Source organism: Palaemon carinicauda, chromosome 1 (assembly GCF_036898095.1).
Source record: "Palaemon carinicauda isolate YSFRI2023 chromosome 1, ASM3689809v2, whole genome shotgun sequence".
Classification (NCBI taxonomy): domain Eukaryota; kingdom Metazoa; phylum Arthropoda; class Malacostraca; order Decapoda; family Palaemonidae; genus Palaemon; species Palaemon carinicauda.
In genome coordinates, this window is record NC_090725.1 from 119,265,555 (window position 1) to 119,289,316 (window position 23,762).

The window sequence follows — 23,762 nt, forward strand, 5'->3', positions numbered from 1 at the left end:
GTCAAATCATATGGATTTGGAATGGAGGAGGCAAGATTTCCATCACACATTTTCTCGAACATATTTCTGTTAACCCTGTTGTTATCAGAGATTAATGATACGACAATGTATCCTATATCATGGAGGAACACCAAAACTTTGTGCGTCAACTCAAGAAGTGTCTGTGCTGTCAGATTACAGACTGGGTACAAAGCAGCAACATGTTTGTTTTTCGAAAGGATTGATGAAATCATAAAAGCCTGAACTGTTGTTGCAGGTTCACTAGAGTTAACAGAAGCACCATAAACTTTACCTCCTTTATATGAGAGGCCTTTGTTTACATGTATCTCATCAAGCAGCACATTTACAATTTTTTCTTCACTTTTTAGTGTTGCAAAATTTTTCCTTAAAAAGAGCTCATGTGAATTTCCATTACACACAGACTTTGCACCAGATACATTAAGCTTCCTTAGGTAATCAGGATGAGGGAGAATAAGGACCTTGCTGTCACGTAGATGTATGTACAGTGATGGCCTTGACAAATAGACACTATATGCCCAAACCAAAAAATCACAGCTGTATGCAACTTTTTCTTTACAAAACATGCTTAACTGATCAGCACAAAACCATAACACTCCCCCCTTTGAACACTTGTCATTTTCTGATTCAGTTTCCAATAACCCCTCAATAACTTTAATACACTGGGTCACTCTGTCAACATCACTAATAGCTGATTGAAGGTTAGAACTCAAGTGACTCAATAAATTTTCAAATTTTGACCACCGATCCCATTTGTTTTCTGATCCTAAAAGCCATTTAAATTTGTTAGAATTTAAAGCAGTGTTTTCGTACCATACTAAAACTTTCAAGTCTTTCATCACTTTAAAAGATACAATTAGCTTTGGTTGGTCCTCACAATTAACTTTAAGGAAAGATACACAGTCTTCTCTTGAAACAAACAACCAATCCTTAGAAAGCCTATTAATAAAGTTTTTAACAAATTCATCGAAACTATTTACAGTGTCATTTTCCATCCATGTTTGAAACTTTAATTCATCTCGTTCAAGTACCTTGTCTTTTGTTTTCTGCGGATTCCTACGAGCTGGTGGTACTTTCTGTGACATGTATTTTGGTTGATTATGGAAGATAGTCGGGTATGCATCCTTGGTCAGAGTTGGCGTCCCCCTCTTAGCGGTGATCACAGTTCCATCAGGACGTGTAATGCTGTCTTCTGTAACGATGAAACTTTCTTCGAAGTGCTTTGCACACACGATTGTATTAGGGGTAGGTGTAAAGTCTTCTCTGTGGATGGCTTTTATCCATAGCTGCCGTCGTTGTTCATCCCTTGGGAAGCGGAACGCAGAAACATCTGATCTTGAATAATTACTTTTACATCCCGGCACACAGCATGACCTTGGCATCTGCAAAAATATATTAATGATATTTTTTTTCCACAAATATAATTTTCAAGAAATTATTGATAAGACCTTTTTTTGCATATCATATTTGCTTTTATATTAATAAATCACCGACACATTCTCGTATGGCCACACGAGATACAAAGTAGTGACAGTAAATTCAAAATTTGATCATACATCCCAGTTACAGTTTTCTTACGGTGCAAAAATGCCTAACATCCAGGGTGACCAGACGTCTGTATTTGACAGGATTGTTTCATATTTATGACATTTATCCCGTGTCCCGTATGAACACTCCCCGGGACGCCTTTTCTCGTATTTTTGATATTTAAAAAAAAATATATTATATACTAGTGAACTTTTGTGAGATACGAGGTAAAGAAAAGGCGGCCTTCCGAAATTGGCAACAGTGAAGATGCAAAATCAAAAAAATAACCAGGCTATAATGCACATTCGAAAGAAATAACCTACTAGAGTAAAAATCAATGATAAATGTTATAAGATGATGATAAGACATGAACTAAAGTTTGTAACATGACACCTCAGTTAAGATTCTCCTTAGCTACGATGATGTCAGTTGGGTTTTTCATTATTCCAATGTCAAAGGAGATGTGTATTGTATCGCATGTTTCATACACACTCGTACCCTCCAACGTTATTACTTTTTTGGTTTACCTTTCGCTCTTTCTTGCACTGATAATAGACCAACCTGTTTGTGCTTGCTGTATCATGTCTTAGTTTGTTTGATTTTTTTTTGACATTCCTGCTTGCAAGTGCTTGTATACAACCTGTTATCTTTTTACTAAAGGTTAGCCCACATTCTAGCACCTACAGTTGTTATCACACTGGTGACCAATGTGGCAACATATATGTATGTAGGCCTATTTGGTTGATTTAAACCAAACATACTGATGATGTTGATTCTTTACTATAAACTCAATCGCAATGTCGATCAAGTCAGGGCTATCGCTTATCTAAACATACTGTTTTTACTTACTATTTATCATTAGCTTACTTGAGACAATTATTCAATATTTTATTTGATGGTTACTGCATTGGTTATAAAAGATAAAGGTTTCTAAAGTGTTTTGTATCAGAAATATATATATATATATATATATATATATATATATATATATATATATATATATTTATATACTCACACAGTATATACATACATATATATAAATATAATTCATATCCACACACACACACATATATATATATATATATATATATATATATATATATATATATATATATATATATATATGTATATACATACATATATATTGCTGATACAAAAACACTTTAGAAACCTTTATCTTTTATAACCAATGCAGTGTAGCAGGAAATATTCCCCCCCAGACTGAAATTCCCCCCGGGAAAATTAGCCTAGGATCAATTTCCCCCCGGGGAAAAGCAGCCCGGGCTGTTATTTCCCCCCCCCCCCCCCCCCCGGCCATTTCTCCCCCACCTTCCCTTACCGAGAAACTATTTTGATGAATTAAATAATCAACGGTAAGTTTAACAAAATATGAGGAATATATATAAATAAATATATATATATATATATATATATATATATATATATATATATATACATATATATATATATATATATATATATATATACATATATATATATATATATATATATAGTGAAAACCTTACTCTTCTTTCGTACTGTCCAGCTAAAAAATAAAAAGAAAGTACACTTGATGCTAAGAAGCACTATGCATGAGAAAGATGATACCCATTCAGTTGGGTTACCCGAGATTATTAGCTTTTACACTTCACCAAGGATGGTGTCAACAGCTTTGACCAGATATACCACACATCTGTACATTTGCTCGAAAAAAAAACCGTTGTTGGCCATTATGTTTGTTTTACTTGTTGAATATGATGGGAGTAAATTCTAACCTAACCGTGACCTCAATTTATTGCCTAAATGTAACCCTTCATTGTGTTGCAATTTGTGCAGCTTTTCTATGAAATCCGATTGAATTTATTTCAAGGGCAAACGAAAAAAAAAATAAAGGTTACCTCCACCAAGCAAAAGGGGAATCTTGGCCCAGAGGGGGAATTCAATCCTGGGACAAAGTTCCCCCGGGGGATATATATCCTGGGCCATATTTCCCCCGTAGAGAATTTCGGACGCAGGGGGGGGGGGGGGCGGGCAGACCATTACACCGGCAGATAATTTTCAGAATAACAGGATATTGCATTAAAGTTTCTCTATATATTATTTGGTGTCGACACGAGTTTCGATTCTTCGGGACTACACTGGCTGATTGAATTACACTTTAATATATAGGCTATGATGATGAAAATGTTGATGCCAAAATATTTGCAAAATCCAAAACTAATTGACAAAAACTGAAAAATGAAAGTTTTAGATTCTTGAACATGTAGAGATGAAATTTACGATTAATTTTAAATACATGAATTATTTTTCACAAGGCTTCACAGATCATGGCCGATCTTGCATGCCCTCCACTGTTTCGCTGGTTTACATTTCCACTTTTTACAGTGAGATTGACATTAGTTCTCGACGAAAGTCAGGTCATATTCAAAGCAGACTAATTCGTGAAGCTTACACGCTCCATCAAAAATTAGATGTTATTCTGAAAACTATCTGCAGGACAGTTCGTCAGGAGAAAAGCTATCTTCCAGTTATGAACGCCACCAAGGAATTGTGAGTAACAGGCCTAAGCATATATATATATATATATATATATATATATATATATATATATATATATATATATATATATATATATATATATACGTGTGTGTATGTCTATTTTGCTAATACAAAAGCACTTTAGAAACCTTGATTTATTTATAACCAATGCAGTATTGCTGAATATCAATTAAAACATTAGATAATTGTCTTCTGTGAAATATCAATTAAACGAAAGGCGTTAAAGATTTAACAATAAAATTGGAACCGACGACCAAATTATAGCTATACTAAATCGTAAGAAAAAAAAAACACAGAATGCTTAGAAAAGCGATAGCCTTGACTTGATAGATATTGTGATTGAGTTTATAGCAAAGAATCAACATCGTCAGTATGTTTTTGGTAAATGTACAATGTAGGCCTACCGGTGTTGATAGTCATTGTGTAAAAATTTCAATTGGTCTTATGAAAATCGTCCAAAATTGCATTTTTCTATGCTGCAATTTGCTGTCAGATACACAGAAATTGCGAGAGTGCCATTTTAAACGCCGCCTCCCCCCCAACGGAAAAATTTTCCTTACGCCATTGATTTAGGCGTCCCTTATTTAAATTTTCAGAATCTCGTCACCCTGCTTACGTCCTGTTGATTTTATGGCAGATAATGTTATTGTTATATAATTTTTGAGAAAACATTCCTCATCCAAACTTTAAAATACTAGTAACCGATCAAACAACATACATTGAGTTGAATTATGATAAGAAATTTGTTGCCTATGCTTTTTGCCTTTATATTATCAAAAACACTGTCGCGTTCTCGTACGGCCACACGAGATACAAAACAGTAACAGTAAATTTAAAATTTTATCACATCCCAGTTTAAAACTGCATTACAGTGTAATACTGCCTTACATCCTGTTCCTCTCAAAGCAGATCTTGTTATCAATGACTATATAACAAGCGAAGTAGCAATGCAATAAGTTTAGTTTACGGTATTTGCCCAAGATATTCAAACATACCAAGCTGGAATTACCGGCTTTTGTATATAAACCGACCGGTAAAGCAGTTATAAAACACATTTTTATTTTACTACCTTAAATCCAATAAGTAAACTATGTGTAACTTTTACCTTGCATAATACCCTGCATGAAATCAAATATTAGAAGATAAAACACAAATCACAGGAGCAGCGTTCTCGTACGGCCACACGAGATACAAAACAGTAACGGTAAATTTAAAATTTTATCACATCCCAGTTTAAAACTGCATTACAGTGTAATACTGCCTTACATCCTGTTCCTCTCAAAGCAGATCTTGTTATCAATGACTATATAACAAGCGAAGTAGCAATGCAATAAGTTTAGTTTACGGTATTTGCCCAAGATATTCAAACATACCCAGCTGGAATTACCGGCTTTTGTATATAAACCGACTGGTAATGCAGTTATAAACCACAAAATTTTTATATTACTACAGTAAATTCAATAGGTAAACCATGTACAACTCTTACCTTGCATAATATCCAGTATGAAATCCAATATTAGAGGGTAAAATACCAATCACCAAGGGAGCATCGCCAGAGGCTATTGCTTGGATGAAGACAGATTGCAGACTGAGTTTGAACGTAACGCTTGCTGCGCAGCTGCTTGGATCAACCGACGCTGGCTATGACGTCACAGCTCTCACACGGTCGGCATGCCCAGGCCTTGTGTATTGAGACGGCAGTGACCTAGGGCCCCAAATCATCATTTAACATATCCAGCATATGGTAAGGTATGCAGTATGTCAGCTCCGTTCCTCTCAGTGGACAGCTATTTCGACAAATAGATGGTGTAGCCATGGAATCTCCTCTTGGGACTCTATTTGCCAACATGTATATGACAACCGTCGAAGAAAAGACCTTCAAAGAAAACAAGAACCCAAAAATCTATGGACATTACATCGATGGCATATTCATCACGACAAAAACAGAGACAGAAGAGTTAGCTGATAAACTTAGGAAAAAATCTGTTCTTAATTTCACAACCGAATACAGTCAAGAAAAAACACTGCCTTTCCTTGATGTCCAAGGCAAACAACAGTATGACGAATTCAAGACATCGGTATACACTAAATCAACCAACGCAGGACGATGCTTAAATGCTAGAGGCGAGTGCCCCGAAGCATACAAAAAGTCAGTAATAAGTGCTTACCCACAGGAAAACTTGGAAAGGTGTAGATGCCGAACTAAACAGAATTCGGTAACTACTAACGAATAACGAATATCCAGACAGTATGATAGAAGAACCCATAAGGAAGAAATTCAATGAAGTTCAATAACCAACGACGGCAAAACCCCACGTAGACAAAATCCTTATCATCTACCACCGCCTTAGCTTTGGTTCGGCCTACAAAGATGAAACCTGGACATTGCGAGGAATCTTCAATCGATGTGTGTCCTCCCCAAAAGCCCCTTACCAAAAAGTAAAACTTGTAATATAGAGCAAGCCCAATCTGACTGAAAGTCTTATGATGAAAAACAATACCGCCCCAAAGGACCAAAAGAAGAGTGCACCAACGTCTATAAATTTTCATGCCCCGAGGAGATGTGTAAATCTCACAGAAAAGACAATATTGGACACACTACTACAACAGTCCCAAGAAGGATGCTGATCCATGGGAATCAGGGGCCAATAAACCAACACTAAATTGAAGTCCACGACTTGAAAACTTCACTAAAGGAATTGATGGGACTTATAATTGCTGAAGCTGTAAGCATCGCCCTCTAGGCCAACTTTGAACATACAGAAAGATTCTAATCATACGCTCCCCTCAAGCAGAAAGCGACATGGATAAACTATATAGTGGTGCAAGTCCGAGCATGCATCTAGGTATGTGTGCGCATATATATATATATATATACATATATATATATATATATATATATATATATATATATATATATATATATATATATATATATAAGTACTGTATGTAATCAAACATCATCCTCTTCATAATCTAAGGATCCCTGAATTTTGAAAATTTTCACCTTTTCCTTTTTAACTTTTTAATTTTTAGAATTTTTAATTTATTTAGAATGTAATCTCAAGATGATTAATCGTAATATTTGAAGAAGCTAATGTAAAAAAGGAATTGTAAACTTATGAAAGTCAGCAATTACTCGATAAAGAAATAGTTTTGTCGAAACAGTGTTGTAGTGAATAAAGTATGAAGAAAATGAATAATCGTTCATTAAACCTAAGGATTATGTCTGAAAACTTAAAGAAGCTGAGGAAATATGAAGATTCCTAAAGGAAACTCATTGACGCCACTAAGACTATATTTAATGAAAATTGCCTTAGGGAGAAGCTGTGTCCCAAGAGCATATATATATATATATATATATATATACATATATATATATATATATATATATATATATATATATATATATATATATATATACATATATATGTATATATATATATATATATATATATATATACACACACATATATATATATATATATATATATGTATGTTTGTGTCTATATATATATTTATATATATATATATATATATATATATATATATATATATATATATATATATATATATATATATATATATATTTATGTATGTTTGTGTTTACATATAAATTTAAATATATATATATATATATATATATATACAGTATATATATGTGTGTATATATATATATATATATATATATATATATATATATATATATATATATATACATATACATATATAATATATATATATATATATATATAAATATTTATATTTATATATATATATATATATATATATATTTATATGTATATATATACATATATATACAGTATATATATATATATATATATATATATATATATATATATATATATATATATATATATACACGTAAAGAGCCTTGGTTAGATTTTGCCAGTTGTCTCTATCTTGAGCTTTTAATTGAATACTTTTCCATTCATCATCTCCTACTTCGCGCTTCATAGTCCTCTGCCATGTAGGCCTGGAATTTCGAACTCTTCTAGTGCCTTGTGGAGCCCAACTGAACATTTGGTAAACTAATTTCTCTTGGAGAGTGTTAAGAGCATGCCCAAACCATATACATCTACCCCTCGTCATGATCTCATCAACATATGGCACTTGAGTAATCTCTCTTTTAGTTTCATTTCTAATCCTGTTCTGCCATTTAACTTCCATTATCCTTCTGAAGGCTTTGCTCTCAAATCTACTAAATCTATTAGAGATTGTTTCATTGTCGTACCATGATACATGTCCATAAAGTAACACCGATCTCACTAAACTGACATATAGTCTGATTTTTTTATGTAATTTCAGGCGATTTGATTTCCAAATTTTACTTAACCTAGCCATTGTCTGATTTTATTTTTTCAATCTTTCAGTAAACTAATTTCAAAGACCCTGTATTGGAGATCATAGTTCCTAAATACTTAAATGATTCTACCTCATTAATCCTTTCTCCTTCCAATGATATTTCATCTTCCATTGCATACTCCGTTCTCATCATCTCTGGCTTTCTTCTTTTTATCTTCAGCCCAACCTCGTGTGATATTTCAGGTTTGGGTGTTCTGCTAACAAGGACAGCATCATCAGCATGCTCTAAGTCTGCCTAATTCCTATAAGCAATCCAGTCCAATCCTTCTCCACCATCTCTGATGAGGAGGATAAACAACATAGGTGACTACGCATGCCCTTGGGGTACTCCTCTGTTCACCGGAAATTCATTTGATAATACTCCATTAACGTTAACTTTGCACTTGCTATGCTCATGAACAGACTTGATCAAATACACGTATCTAAAAAGAAGTCCATAATAACGCAGGACTCGACAAAATTGGCCGGTGCACACTATCAAAGGCTTTTTCATATCCACAAATTCCATCCAAAGGGGATTTCTATATTCTATGCATTGCTGTACAACATGTCTCAAAATTAAAATTTGGTCAGTGCAACTTCTACCTTTTCTAAATCCTGCTTGTTCATCTCTCAGTTTTTCATCAATCTTTCTCTCCAGTCTCTTTAGAGTAAGCATACTATATATTTTCATAACAACTGACGTAAGTGTTATACATCTGTAATTATTGCAATCAGTCAGGTCTCCTTTTTTTTTTCTTTTTGCTATTTTCACCAACACTCCTAACTCCAATACATCAGGTTTTGCCTCTTCATGCCACATTTTTCAAAATAATCTTGTAAGCAGTCTGGGAGTCACTTCATTTTCAGCCAGTATCATCTCGGCAGTTATTCCATCATATCCTGGGGCTTTCCATCTCTTTTATTTGTTTAGGATAGCTTCGACTTCAAACACACTGAATTCAGTCATGATCACATCAAGGTCTTCATCAGCTTCAAGTATATCAATCAAATTATTCCCTTCATATCTCCTATTCATAACCCCACTTAAGTGTTCCATCCAATGTTGCCTTTCTGCATCTTCTGTTCCTATGATAGAGCCATCTCTCTTTTTGATTGGTATATGCTTCTTCTTCTTTACCCCAGTCGAGATTTCATCAATAATTCTATGAGCAATTCTTACACCATAGCCACCTCCTGAATTCATAGCATAGTCACCCTACCCTCGTCTGCTTTACTGTCTAAATATTCTCTCCAGCCATTCCTGTCTTTTCTTTTGACCTCACTATCAATACTGGAATACTTAGCATACTTTACCTTGTAATTTTTATTACTTCCTCGAAAACTTTCAACAATAAATTTCTGTCTTTGTCTCCTTTTTATTGTATCCCAAGTATCATTTGATATCCATGCCTTTCTCCTTGTAACTGTGTGTCCCAAGACTTCACTACCAACTGACTGATATATGTTCCTAATATCACACCATTCTTCATTAATTCTGTTCTTTGTCCCTTAAAGTCATTAAGACTGCAAATCGATTCCTAGATTCAATTGCAAATGTTTCTCTGTGCTCTTGCTCTAAAAGCTCAGTTGTATCAAACGTAGGTATTCTATCTATCTTTCTGTTGGGTGCTTTCAGTTTTAATTTCAGTATAGCAATGAGGAGCTGGTGATCACTACCAATATCTGCACCTCTATAGCTTCTTACATTTCTCAGATTCCTTCTTCTCTCTTTATTAATGGCAATGTGTTCTACCTGATTTTTGTAATTGCCACACGGTGAAGTCCATATATACTTGTGGGTGTGCTTGTGTTGAAAAAGAATACCTCCAATGACAAGATTGTTTGCTGAACAGAAACTTATGAAATGTGTTCCATTTTCATTTACAACTTTGCCAAGACCCTCGACACCCATCACAATTTCTATCCCTTGGTTATTTCTTCCAGTTTTAGCATTGAAGTCACCAATCACAATTTTCATGTCTCTCTCAGGGATCTCATCTATTACACTCTGCAGGTCTTCATAGTATTAGATAATCTTTCCTTTCTTCAGGAGAATCATTTTATGGGATATAGCAAACTATAATACCCATATTGCACTGCTTTGGTTTGAACTTTGCTATTAACAATCTACTATTTACAGGTCTCCACTTGGTTAATGCCTTTTCTGCTCTTAGTGTCATCATCATTCCTACCCCTTCTCTTCCAACTCCATCTGATCTTACCGGGTAGATATATATATATATATATATATATATATGTGTGTGTGTGTGTGTGTGTATGTATGTAAATGTATATATATATATATATATATATATATATATATATATATATATATATATTTCCTTGGTCTAAAGTTTCCTTATCAATCCCCTTACAACGTGTTTCACTTACGGCCAGGATATCCAAACTATATTTCATAATAGCACTCTCCACTTGCTGTAACTTCCCAATCTGATTCATGGTTCTAACATTCCAATTACCTATTTTGAATTGTTCTTTAGTGTTTATAAACCGGGAGATTCTTAGTACCCCACTACGCCCGGGACCGGGGGCCATTTTGTCATCTTCTCTTTCCATGACTGACTAAATCCTTAGAGGATTCATTGGCTAGATACATCACAGGATAACCAGTTCCTTGTGTTGCATTGTGCCTATCTACCTGAGGCAAGTGACCCCTACCGGTCCATACTAATTCTAGTAAGATCAACCACCAGGCATCAGGAGTAAAAGCCGAAGAGAAAGTTTGTCCATCGCTTTAAACCTGATCCTTCACCCTACTGCCAGTGACTTCATTGAGATTTTGGGGGCATTTCCTCCTCACCCAAAGCTCTCATTACTCTACGAAGTTTCTCATCCGCTCATACGAGTATAAACGTTGGCAAACATGGTATACCGCCTAGCACGGTACATATACCGCCTATGTACTGTATATATATATATATATATATATATATATATATATATATATATATACACACACATATATATATATATATATATATATATATATATGTGTGTGTGTGTATATATATATATATATATATATATATATATATATATATATGTGTGTGTGTGTGTGTGTGTGTATGCAAAGTATGGGTACTTATTAGCATAGGAAGATCGGAATGCCTTGAAAGGATGATTATTATTATTACTCATATTAAGGATAAGGGAAAAATATCTGGATAATATAGGTTCCAAAATTCTTAAACGCATTCTTTATCTAAAAAGTTAATATATAATCAAGACTAATACCTAGAATTTTGAAGATTACTTGTATTTAAAGGAATTTTATTAATGAAAAGATCTAGATTGGAGGTTCCGGTGTCTTTGACCAACTTGATATTATGATATTAGTTTTGTTAAAGTTTAACTTTATTCCCATAATTTACACCATGCATTGATTTGATCTAGATTTTGTTTCAAGTTTCCCATTTCATGCGGAAAAACGGCATGTGCCCTCAGGAGATGGGACTGATGCACAGTCTAGCATTGATAAATTAGGAACGGGTTTATGGATTGCTTGTCCGTATCTACAAAGATATTTTTTTTTTCAAAAAACAAATTTGTATTATGATGCCTTTCATATTGTTTTGATATTGTTATTGATTCCAACAGATCTGGGCCCTAAACAAGTTCTGAGAAACAAACTATTCTACATGCTTTGGTTTATTTATATGTTCAACGGTATAGCCATATCCTATGTCAGTGCCATGTATAAAACGTTTGGTCAAACCTTCATCAAAGATGATCACTTCCTTGCCATGGTTGGATCTCTGGCTGCTCTGTTCAATGCCTCTGGTAGAATTCTGTGGGGAAGAATAATGGATAAGACTTCTTTTAAGGTAATACTAAAAGTATGTAGTATATAATTGACCATATTTCTTTGAGTTCTGTTGTTGGACTTATATCCATATAGAACAGTTAAGCCTTCTCAGAGTCTCGTTTAGAATTCGTTAAGTTCAGATATTTTTTTTTCTTTCAGACTACTCTTCGTATATTGTCAACACTCTTTTCAATTTTGCTGTGCACAATTCCCCTCACAAAACATATGGGCAAGCCTGGGTACACTGTATGGGTCTGGTGTATATATTTGACCTTCTCAGGAATATTTGCAATTATGCCTACTGTCACAGAAAAGGCATTTGGTTCCAAGAACTATGCAGCTAACTTTGGACTAATTTTCTCATGCCAGGTTTGTCTTTTTATTTTTTTTACTCAGGCTACTTATGTTGTTTCACAGTTCTGCCTCATGAACATTAAAGAGTAAAAATATTTGAATCTCTTTTCCATATCATGGTCATTATTTTTTTTTTCATTACTTTTATTGTTAAGGCTGTGTCGAGTCCTCTGATGGCAGTTTTAAACCAGCTGATGCTCGATGCAATTGGATTTACTGGTAGCTTCTTGACTATGGCTGGGGTTGTCCTACTGGGTAAGTAATAAGTCATCTTTTATTTTATCAAAAGGTTTAATCATTGAAAATGGTCTTGTTGATAAATTCCTTATGGCAATTCTGGCAGACAGCTTCAAGGAAGAAAGGATTTCGCATCATTGTTCTAAAGTGTATTTACACAGCAGATTTTTTTTATTTTAATGTTGTGTAAGAAAAATAGTATTTCTTTTGTTTGTATATTTCTTTGTAGTAACTTGAGGTTCTCAAATGATAACCTTACGGATATTTCCTTTATGGGTTAATTTCATGGGATATAATACTTGGCTGGTTTTATTTACTTTAGCTGTAAAATACCTTTGTATCTTATCAGAAGATTTTATGAAATACCCATTGATTTAATGGCTAGACTTTGTTATAGAATTATGCATTGAACTTCCAATGGGGTCAGGTATTTAAATTCACCCTAGTAGCAGACAAGTTAAGGTTGTAAAATACAGCTCAAGTTTGAGTATACGGGGAAAATTTTAGACCTAAAATGTAAAGTATTCTTCAACTACCTTCGTTTTTATTCTGTAAACACATCTTCGATTTTTATGCTCACTTAATGTATTAATTGAAAAAGGCAGTGCTGTCTACCACATTGTGCAATGGAGCAGCCATATCCTAAATGATGCAAAATCAGCTAAAAATCAGGTCATTCAAATATGTTTGGAGAAAATTTCCTTTAATCCTCAAAAGTACACAATTATTCTCCTTTTGGCTGTAACTTGACATCTTAACCCCTTTCTAGAAGTGGAAGCTTTCCTTGTAAATATTTCAAATAATTTTGAATCCTAATGTGACAACTTCAACTAAGGCAATGGTTTGTATTCAATTCAAACTGAAAGTTAACAGCATTAAATATTTCATACCGTCACTGTATTTTGATTAAGTATTATATGTATATCTGATAATGACATTTATTATTACATTTGTAATCAATAAAATCATGAAGAACTTAGTATTCACAATTATTCCTGTGAATCTCACATGAGGTTCATATGACTATTTAATTGATTAAAGCTAAAGGGTCTTTCATCTAAGACCCTAACACACTTCACCTTACCGCATGTAGACTGTGTGGACGCACCAGTTAGGTAATAACTGAGAAGCAAGGTGAATGCAACTAACTTTATTTGGACGGAGTATGAGTATATATATACAACCCATTCCAAGCAAGAATGGCACAAAAAGTCAAACACAATGATTCAAGAGCATACAGACTTAACAGGTTATCAGTGCAAAGGAAGAGCGATAACGATAATATACAAGAGACAGAAATACCGTTACAGGTATGAGCATGTTTAATACACATGCAGTACAAGACTGCCGGCATATTCTCTTAAAAAAGGTTTTTCTGAGCCCTCTAGATATTCACTTTAGGCTCCAAGAGGTTTTCAAGTGGTAGTCTCCAATGATTTGTATCAGACACTGTGGTACGTGTATTTTGATTGGTGTAGGTTCAGGAACATTTTGGTGACTACAACAAGTTTGGATAAAATTTTTAAATTCTTGCGTTTCATGTTTTAGCAAAGGAAACTAGCTTTTAAGGATATTAAGGTTTATAATATTCTTCCGAAACCTCTTAGGTTGTATTTATCATCCTCTTTGGGTATTTTCACAAGTATAGTCAGTTTGTTTTCTATGGAGAAACCTCCAGTTGTCTGTTATCTATTTATTAGAATTTGAATGTAGAGTAGCAGTATGATAATAATAATAGTCATTTTTATTATTATTATTATTATTATTATTATTATTATTATTATTATCATTATTGTTATTATTATTATTATTATTATTATTAGCTAAGCTACAATCCTACTTGGAAAAGCAGTAGCCTATAAGCCCAAGGAAAAAATAGCCCAGTGAGGAAAGCCCATAAATAATCAAGAGAAGTAATGAACAATTTAAATAAAATATTTCAAGAACAGTAACATTAAAACACATATTTCATATATAAATTATAAAGAGAGACTTATGTCAGCCTGTTAAACCTAAAAATATTTTCTGTGAATTGGAACTTTCAAAGTTTCACTGATTCAACTTCCTGATTAGGAAGATCATTCCACAACTTGGTTACAGCTGGAATAAAACTTCTAGAATACTGTGTAGTATTGAGCTTCATGATGAAGAAGGCATGACTGTTAGAATTAACTACTTACCTAGTATTACGAACAGGATGGTACTGTCCGGGAAGATATGTGAAAAATCTTATGCAAATGCATAACAAACTAACTGAACAATGGTGCAAGAGATTAATATCTAGATCAGGAATAAGAAATTTAATAGACCGTAAGTTTCTGTCCAACAAATTAAGATTAGATTCAGCAGCTGAAGACTAGACAGGAGAACAATACTCGAAACTAGGTAGAATGAAAGAATTAAAACACTTCTTCAGAAAAGATTGATCACCAAAAATCTTAAAAGACTTCCTCAATAAGCCACTTTTGTGCAATGAAAGAAGAAACAGACATAACGTGTTTCTCAAAAGTAAATTTACTGTCAAGAATCACACCTAAAATTTCAAAAGATATTTGTTAGGATTCAATTTCATGCCCCATAATGTGTACCATGCCCTAATTTCAGCTGGGTCTCTATTGCGGGATTCAGCAACCCTATATCTATATTCAGAAGATGGAATTGATTAAAGCGAGTAACATCCTCTGCATATACAACGAGCTTGTTTTCTATGTCAAACCACATGTCATGTGTATATAGCATGAAAAGTAATGGGCCAAGAACGCTACCCTGAGGAACACCAGATATCATATCCTATTCTCATTATGGTGTCCGTCAACAAACAACCCTTTGCGATTTATTACTTAAAAATTCAATAATGATTTTAAGAAAAGACCCACCCACTCCCAACTGTTTGAGTTTGGAAACAAGGGCCTCATGATTAACACAGTCAAATGAAGCACTAAAATCTAGGCCTTCAACAAACTTCCTGACCACAATCTAGGGATTTCTGTACAGCATTGGAGATTGTAAGAAGGGCATCGTATACTCCACAACCTTTACGAAAGCCAAATTGCAAACAAGGGAATAGATGTTTACCTTCAGTAAACCTATTTAGATGTTTTGCCAAAAGACGTTAAAAAACTTTAGATAATGTGGGAGTTATGGAAATTGGACTTGAGCTACCACCAATTCGTTTACATAATAAAGTAACATTACCAATTCTCCAATAAGTGCTCAAAGAACCTATTTTTGCTAACTTGCCGGAAATGCAGATAACTTAGGAGGTAATAAATCTGCAGTTTATAAAAAACAAAAAAAATGAAATACAATTTGAGTGTACACCTCCATAAGTGTCAAATGAGCTTTAATTTCACGAGATCGAAAAGCTAATCTAGTTAGTTTAGCCTCAGGAAAACGGGAATGAGGAAGGTCAAGTTGCTCATTACTCTACTTACTATCAAACACATCAACCAAAATGGTTGCGTTTTCCTTTGGAGAGTGAGGGACAGAGCCATCTGATTTAAGTACAGGAGGAACTGTTATGTCGACACCAAAGAGTGCAGATTTAAGGGTAGCCCGCCACCTATGTTCCTGGGTTGTACCAGAAAGAGTTTCTTTTATGGTTATATTGTATTTCTTTTCTTTTCAGTTGAAGCATAAACTCTCTGAGCAAAAGCTCTCAGCTGAGCATGGTTATTTCAAGGCAAATTTTATCTAGTACCATTCCACAGAGAAGGGATACACCTATCAATTATTTAGACTAGATTCTCATTGAAAGGAACAATAGGCTCAACACTATTATACAATTGTGACTAATTCAGGCTCCAAAGATCATTCAAAATGCCACTCCAGTCTGTTTGAGATTTTATATAAATCGTACATGAGTTGACACATCAGAGACAGACTGTTCAGTCTTCACTACTAATGAAATCAAGGCCTGATCAGATGTCCCAACTGGAGAACCAACCTTACTTGTTATAACGCCAGGGGAGTCAGTAAATACAAGGTCCAAGCAGTTACCAGACCAGTGAGTAGCTTCACCTATTAGTTGCTCACAGCCAGATTCAGAGGCTATGTCCAAAGCTTTTAAACCATTGTGATATGCAGGAGAAACAGAATTTAACTATTCCCTATAGTAAGCATTGAAATCACCAACAAAAACAAAGAATGCCTTTCTATCATTTTTTTATCTTACCCATAATGGGTAGAATTATCCATATTTGGATTCCAGTAGATCAAACACAAATAGAAGTTGTTTTGCCTGCCACAAACTTTTATGACCTGAATCTCATAACATCCACATTCATAGCAGGACTTATGAAAAGCAGGGTAATTGGTCCTAATATACACTGTTATTCCCCTTGCCCTAGGAATGGCATCCCTTTTCAAAATTCTTGTTTCTTAAAACCAGTTACAAGAGCTCAGATGAGTGTCTCATTTGAGAAACCAAAGTTTCTGATCACAAGGGAATATCTTGAATATTTGCATGAAGACCACGAATATTGTAATACAGTAGACAACACTGACGAATTCTAGGATTCCACGTTTCGAACATTTGACAGGCCTCTTCAAGTATCTTACAGTTCAGACCATTTATCTGTTGGTCTTAGCTTTGTCTAAGCCTATTAGTAAGCTACAGGCATTTTCCAAGTATGTGGTTTTTGGTGTTAATAAAGGGGCTTTGTCGCTAGCATAATTTTCAGGCTAAGAATTAACTCGGGGAAAAATGCTCATTGTGGAAAAAGGTAGGTTGTGGGATGAAGTATAGGTTCCTTGGTATAAATTGGGTGGCAGAGCTCTATTTAGACATGGCTTAATGCATTAGATAAAAGGTTACCAGATTTTTTGTGCGGTTAGGGGGCCAAGCCACTATCCCTCTTGTCTTTCCTTATTAAGTAACTAGAGACCATTGCTCACAGGGAATTGGATTCCGGTCATTGAGAAACTTTAAGGTTTGTGTTCATGATATTAACCCTAATGAGTATCTTTATTTTGTAACTCATTAAAGGAATCGTTGGGTCAAACTCGACCTCGTGTCAAAAGAATTTATATAAAAAAATTACTTTGTCACAATCTTTATAGCGTTTCCTAATAAAATTAGTTCAAACATTACTAAAAAAAAGTGAAGCAGTAAAAAAAAAAAATCTGACAATTTAAAATTTATTAAAAATAAATTTCAAAAATAAGTATAAAATTACCATATTTACAAAAAATCTAAATGTAAAGATGAAAAAAAAAATATGTACATGTTCCTAGATGTTTGGGCAACATTTCCTGAGATCCAGTTGGCGTGGACGATTACAGCGAATTTTCTGAAAGGAGAAAAGTGGCTACATTTTTCATAGAATAAAATCATACCATAGGGCGACGTTAATGTGTTAAACAATGTGCACAAAAATTTTAGTTAATGTTATATCAGGGCCAGATATAAACGTGGCCAAGTTTTATAATGAAAATTTCATAGAAAACTCGTTTCTGAATAACGTTTTTTGTTTGAAGATATACCAAAATATCGCAAATTCTTTAAAAAAGAAAAAAATATATGAATACATAGAGACAGGCCAGCTTACCTGTCAAATAAGACTACACAATGGCCCCAGATCACACAATTCATACGGCCGAATCTGCTACCTGAAACAGGAAATGCATGTCAATCTCAAGGTGTTATTCACTCATCTAAATATTCTTTGATTTGCGCAAAGATATTATGGTTGCTACCTGCATATTTTGAAATTATTTAGCAGCTATAGAATTCAAGTTATGAAAAAATTGATTATTCTAAACGGCACCAACATAGAAAAATGGCAAAATTTCACGAGAATTACGCAGGAAAATCACTGTATCTTCATGAAAACACATTTATGCATTGAAATATACCAAAATATCACAAATTCTCTCAAGAATAGAAATATACCAAAATATCAAAATTCTCTCAAGAATAGAAATACACAAAGATATCCCAGCTCATCTGTCAGATATGACTACAAAATGACCCCAGACTACATAAACTCGGCCAAATCTGCTACTAGTGCAGTAGCAGAATGGCTTAGGTGTGTTTTTGCGTAAATATAATATTCTATTGGTGATTCTCGTAGAACAGACTGTACAGAACACAAGTCTTCATGATTCCACTCTGTCGTCCTTGACAACTTTTTTATGGGCCAAATTCAAAATGGCCACTGCTCAAATTGCCAAAACCCGATTTTGGTCTATTTCTTTGCCAAAATATTTACATATAGATCTGATTTTGAGTCTACTCATATGTTTTAAGGGTCTGAGAGTCCATTAGAACACACCAATAAGCACTATCTTCCCTCTAGTGTCTTTTTTCACCACCTCTCATTCTTTCTTGGAAGGGCATATTTTGATGTACGTGACACACTCGTGTAGGACTATATGATATCTATATAATGAAATGAGTTGGACCTTAACAGAAAATATATATTTCTGGTCTTAGTATAAAGTGCATCATAACAATTTGACATTTCAAAACATGTCATTCCCCTTACCAACAACATCCACACATGCTCACCCAATACTGTCGTAATACTACCAATACTAGCAAAAAAAACATTTATAGTAAATTAGTTGACATGATAATCTTGATCTGTGTTTCTTTCACACATACTGACACATTGGGATTTTCTACATATACTGTACCTCTAACATACTGGTGTACTAATCATGCTAATATTGCATCTATGTTGAGAACTAGTTAGGTACTAACAGAGACACAAGATGAATGCAAGTGAAATTTATTCAACAGATAACAATCTTATATGCAAATAGCTGAGGGCAACAGGGTCACAAAAATTCAAACAATGTGAAACATGCGATGGGAAGCTTCAACTGGTTTTTCCATTATCAGTGCAGGAGAGAGCAATAGATAAAAAAAGCAAAGCATTCCAATGATTTGTATGTATGAAACAAGTGTGGCACAGGGCTTCCCCCCCTAAAAAAGACATGCATGCGAAATGAGGGGCCTTGCTATAGAAAGGCGAAATGTAGGCGAGTCATCTTGCAGGAGATACGCAGGATTTAGGCGATCAATGGAGACCCAGTCCTCTTGCCACGAATGTTAATTAAGAAAGCCTTTAGTGTGCGATGGATCACAAGGGAAGGGACCGTGTAATGGGGAGTCAGCAGTGGCTTGCTAGTGTCAATGCCCAGGAAGACATGCGTTGTGGTGTGTATAACTTTCGGGATGTGATGCTTCACTGGGAGCTTACAAGTCTGGCGGGAGGGAGTAAATTTCCCACTATGTGACGTAGGCTCTGGCAATTGTCAGAGGAATTTGTAGACGGAAAAAAAAGCAGGGACAACCATTTCAGCTGCCGAGACATCCAGTGCAACCTTAGGAGTGGTCTTTAATCCCAGGAGGACCTAGGGAAGCTGAGTAAAAAAATAGATAGATATTAGGTGAGGAACATGGATGTGGGAAAATACTAAGCAAAATATCACGAAGAGAGACAGTGCAAAACTATTTAAACTGAAAGGAATAGCCCGAACAATATTACGAAAAAAAAAATTCGTCAATGTCAGTCAGAAGGGATTGTTTTCCCGCCAGGCCGCTGCAGGCTGTTCTTTTACCTCCCCATAAGTTTTCACAAATATCAGGTTTTATTAATTCCATGTTTTTGGTAAATTCTGGTATTCAAAAAAAAGTTTATAATAACATGTTTAAACTTATGCCAATTTGTGTTAAACTATGTGAAAAATTACAAAATTACAAACGTGCATCCGAAAATAAGCTGCTGTCATTGACTTCAGCGGATTGTGTTATCAAATTTAGACTTACCATAACGATACTTTATGGTATATTTATTCTTTCACATTGTTTATTGACAGAACATATATCTAATGGAGAAATATAGGGTAGCAAATAAGTTTTGATTCCCATTACTTGGTAATTATTTGAGAACAATGAAGGTGTTCGGACAAAAATACTTCCGACCAATCAGGTATCAGGAACATTTCCAAGCTAAAAGGGCACCCCTGTGAGTCGTTGCAAATATGCACCGCTAAAAAAAAATAGACTATAGCACCCAAAGTCTAGATCTTGCTAGTACCTATGTACATTCACATCGTTAGGGAAAAATCGAGATGTGCTAGTGGCCGAGCCTACATGTGATTGATGCTACATGTCAATCAGCTTGTGTTGAACCTTCCAAATATCATAAAGTCACAGTCTTTACCAGGGCTGGGGAGTCGGGACTCTGAACATCCGACTCCGACTCCTATAATTTTTTAGAACCGACTCCGACTCCGACTCCTATTTTAAAAAAATAAGGCTATGCCTTCATTTCTTCGATATATATTTCCTATAAAATAGTTTTTATTTGCTCATCTGAATAACAGGGCATGACTAATATTCATTATCATGGGAATTGGATACATAATGATACAGCCTACTAGCCTAGTAAGTAATTGTTTTATTGAAAACATTTCACGTAATTTCTTGGATTCAGCTTTTCCTAGGCTACACGAAACTGTAATAAAACACCTGCCATTTCACGATGTTTACATATAAATAATGACTTAATTCTAAGATTATTCATATACGTGATGCATAAAACAATGAATCAGTAACAACTCCTACCTTTTAAATGGCTACTGGTGATTAAATGAAGAGTTAATCATGAAATAAACTTTAATGTCCAGTGACTCGTGCGTGTGCGTGGAGAGAACAGCTGATCGCATGTATGATATTATTGTTTTGGCTTGGCTTATGGACGAGAGATGGCAGGAGCTATATGTGTTTCCCAGTGACTGCCTTTATTTGAGAGGGTGTTAAAGAAAACGGCGGGTAATATGAAACTTTTTTTGAGCGACTTTGAAAAAATGTGACTTAGGATACCAAAAGAGAATATTTCTCCAGCGCAAAAATTTCATTTTTGAGGAGTTGGAGTCGGAGTCGGTGGAACTTTACCGACTCCGACTCCGCTAGTCCATAAATTGGCCTCGACTCGACTCCGACTCCTTGACTCCGACTCCGACTCCCCAGCCCTGGTCTTAACACAGGACCCGCACATTATTCAGCACTATTAATATAAGAACAAAGTGGTTGCTCACAACTGCTTACTTTATCGAGCAGAGGGATATTAAGATCCAGGTTACCAGCTCGGTCTTTTACCTAGGAATCTTGTGGCTTAAACAGCTGGCCTGATTGCAGACTAGTAATGGTTCACGGTAGAAGGACCCCAAGTAATATGAGTGTGAAGCTTTTAGAGAGGTGATCGGCTCTGCCACGCAGTGCACCTTCAAAACCCTTATTGAGTGGTGCACTAGAAACACTAGGCAAAACTAGAGGAGTAAGGCTTGGGCTTGAAACTGGGCAAGTTAGGCTACCATTTCTGCCTTGGCCCAAAGACACTGGCCTTCTAAGAGTGAACAAAAGCAGCCAAAAAGGACAAGAGCTTATGGAGTTCATTACTACCAAATCCCAAAAGCTTGTTAATGGTTAGAGTGATATTATCTTCATAATCATCCCCACTGTAATCAACTGATCTAGTCTTCTCTGGATTTTCCCCGAACTAATAGTTAATTTCTTTTTATGTTTGGAACTTAATCAAGTCAACAACCATTTGAACCGACTTCTCCATAAGAGGAACAGTAAGACCTTTGCCGTGGTCACATTGATTACCTAAATCATAATATTGTCACTGGCATGAAACATGTCTCAACATGGTAATAGATGCCTAAGCCTTTTTGAAAGGAAAGAATTCAGGAATTTTGTTGTTTTGGGGATAGACATCAATATAGGCTAAGCTTCAAGAGAGAAGCAATAAGAGGAGCATCAGGGAGGTTCATAGAAATGATGTGAAATCATAGATTTTTAGGATAGATATTGACAACTAAATACCTTCGAGTAAGTATCTTTACGAACCTCAGGTGAGTATAGAAATAATTAACTTTATTATTAGAATCCTGTTTTTTCGTAAGGCTTTCCTTTAAGGTTAAACCTCCAATTACGTTTTCCATTCATTTCATTCTTGTGCACTTGTAAACTAAATTCCCATCTGGTCCATAACCTTACCTTTCCGCCACGATTTTGGTGACCTTCCCACAGCACCACATTTATCACTATGCAGTACTTATTCTTATCCTTTTACACCATTTATATCCAAACAGTCTTGATCTTTTTCCAACTTCTAAGCACTACATATCTAAGCTTACACAGATAATTTAGATTAATTTTAAAACTAATTACAGCTGTTGGAATGTCATTCTTTGTACCCAATGGATTGTGATAGCATGAATCTACCTCGTGCCTTCTACATCACTACTCTTCAAAATAGGTATATATTAAAGTTCAGCACTAATGTGTGATATAATTATTAGTGTCAACAGTTTGAATGAATTATTTATCTTCTGATAAATCTAGTACCGTATAGAATTATGTTAATTATACCGAGTATGTAAAAACTGAATAAATATATTCCATAATAAGTTTATTTTCATGATATCAACAAAAAAGTACAGTAACAAAATTAATCATTATGAAAGCTGGAATATTTTATTCAAAAATCGTGTTGACCTTGCATACACAGAAGCCCTGGAAATTATAAGGTACTAACCAGACACTCTAACTAAAGGTCATAGGGTTTTGCTTTATAGGTAGAAAAAACATCATATATGTCTTATTTAGTAAATTACAGCACGGCAAAATCTTTGTTGCTGGTTAAACTGAAAATCTTAAGGATTCTGATATATATATATATATTTTTTTTTAGAGATTTATGCCCATTCCTTGGCATTCGCTGCCAATTTAAATTTGTATATCGATACAAGATAATTTCTTTTGTTAATGCTGTATTGCATTCTTGCAATATAATAATAACAGCTGCATATCTACTTTGATTTTTATCTGTTTGGATAATTTGGGAAGGTGTAA

The 23,762-nt window shown here is 34.6% G+C and overlaps 1 protein-coding gene across 2 annotated transcripts in view; it reads left to right on the forward strand.

The window, feature by feature from the left end:
* LOC137651206 (uncharacterized MFS-type transporter YhjX-like) overlaps positions 1-23,528 on the forward strand; it is a 184,715-nt gene extending 161,187 nt beyond the window's left edge. The window contains exons 7-10 of one of the 2 annotated variants that reach the window (XM_068384393.1): positions 12,091-12,317; positions 12,458-12,667; positions 12,808-12,907; positions 23,081-23,528. In XM_068384393.1, coding sequence (XP_068240494.1) covers positions 12,091-12,317; positions 12,458-12,667; positions 12,808-12,907; positions 23,081-23,118 — 575 coding nt within the window. In that variant the 3' untranslated portion in view covers positions 23,119-23,528. The remainder of the gene's footprint in view (positions 1-12,090; positions 12,318-12,457; positions 12,668-12,807; positions 12,908-23,080) is intronic. The other variant, XM_068384383.1, reaches the window with a different exon arrangement.
* The last annotated feature ends 234 nt before the right edge of the window (positions 23,529-23,762 follow it).